Here is a 1,724-nt window from a genome sequence, read left to right as displayed (position 1 = left end):
AAGAATAAAAGAGAGAAGTGAAGGAATGACTGTGTCATCTGCAACACTTGCAGTCACGTGAACTGGACAGACCCTGGGGAAAAGAGAGGGGAGAGCACTGAAGAAGGTTGTGGAAGGAAAAGAGCAGAGAATGACAGAGAGAGCAAAGAAAAAGAAGGAAGAAGAAGCATTTGAGCCGATAGAGACAAGGGCAAACGAGAGGAAAACAAAGCAGAGTACGCGTAGCTACAATGCCGGCAGTCAAAACCATATCAGCTGAGTCAGACACGTAGTCCGTACTGATTACACCACAGATAATTGAGACAGATGAGCCTAGTTGTGCTATCTGTACTGTCTGCATAGACTGTGATGTCCCTGGCAGTTGCACTAGCTATCGTGGGTGTACTCAGCAGGCCGGCCTCGTGGAACTGCTGCGGGGGTTGTCAGATGGTTTGCAGCCAGCCGGCTGCGTTACCTTGTGCAGTACCGTGTGTAGAACTGCGTGCAGTCCAGCAGTTCTACAAAGTCTGTAGGGGTCAGAGATCCTAGATAGGCAACAGCTGTCGCCCGGTTGTGTGGCCGTGCTGCTGGCCTCTTGGGCCAGTGAAGAAAGTGCCTCTGTGAGTGTCGACAGAGCACCAAATGTTCTGGGCTCTTGTTGTGTCCACAGACACAGGTGAGCCTCGCATCTGCATGCTGGAAACGCCTGTGGTACCAGGAGAAGTCCCCATGAGAGGAGCGGAGTGCGAGCCAGCGGTGAAGGGCATGCCGTGGCATGGTGAGCTCCGGAGGGGCCTTCACTTGGTACTCCACAGTCGGCCTGCTGAAACTCCAGCCCCTGTACCAGTCAGAGAGCTTGCCACAGGCTCCACTCCACCACTTTCGCCTTGCCTCTTGGCTGAGCTGCTTGGCCACTGTGCGGACCCCACTGACTGTGGGTGTGGCCTCGAGACCATAGGCTGGGGCTGCAGTGGATGAGACTGCCTGCTTAGCCAAGCGGTCTGCTTCCTCATTGCCCTCTATCCCCATATGCCCAGGAGCCCACTTCAGGCCGACATTGTGCTGTCTGAGGAGCTCATGGCAGCGGTTGTAGGCCCAGTTTGAGGAGGCTGCTGCACTGCCCCGTACTTGAGCAGCAGCGTATTAAGCAATAGAGTATTAAACAGCAGAGCATTGAGCAGTATTTGAAATTGAATAACAATAAAGAGATAGTTGATTATTCAATTTATATAAACAATTACTTTATCTCTGTTACTCTATTTCATTATTTTTAAAAGTATGAAATTGAAATATGTGAAATCATTTATTCTGTTACTCTGCTTTCTCTTTTATAAAAGTTGAAAAACTCTGAATTATTTGCTCATATTCTTTATAATACTCTGTGTATTATCTCTTAAAATAAAGTTTTTTATTTTGAATGAAAAAAATAATAATATAATATTACTACTGTTTACAACTTATTTGTTAGACAGCTTTGTTGAATGTGTCAGAAAAATATTTCAAAATTGACTTTTATTAATGAATTCCAAATTTAAAAAATATTTGGAAAATAATTGATAAAAAGCAATGCAGATTTCTATATTATAATGAATTACAATCATAATATAAATGGGATTGATTTAGCAAATCAGTATAAGAGGTTTTTAATAAAACTCATATACTCATCACTCATCATCTGGATCATCAATCTTTAAATTGGAATTAATGGATCTGGCAATGGCCAAGGGCCTAAATTTTTTTCCTTG

General features: G+C 44.1%; 1 protein-coding gene across 1 annotated transcript; it reads right to left on the bottom strand.

Moving 5' to 3' along the window:
• Positions 1-450: 450 nt before the first annotated feature.
• HCAG_09053 (predicted protein) lies at positions 451-1,008 on the bottom strand (the record flags this gene model as incomplete). Its single annotated transcript, XM_001535970.1, has 1 exon — positions 451-1,008. The coding sequence occupies one exon, from the start codon at positions 1,006-1,008 to the stop codon at positions 451-453; it is 558 nt and encodes a 185-aa protein (XP_001536020.1).
• Positions 1,009-1,724: the final 716 nt, after the last annotated feature.

This window comes from Histoplasma capsulatum, genomic scaffold (assembly GCF_000149585.1).
Source record: "Histoplasma capsulatum NAm1 scaffold_16 genomic scaffold, whole genome shotgun sequence".
Classification (NCBI taxonomy): domain Eukaryota; kingdom Fungi; phylum Ascomycota; class Eurotiomycetes; order Onygenales; family Ajellomycetaceae; genus Histoplasma; species Histoplasma mississippiense.
The sequence above is the reverse complement of the archived record's forward strand: the minus strand, read 5'-3'. Positions and strand labels throughout refer to the sequence as shown.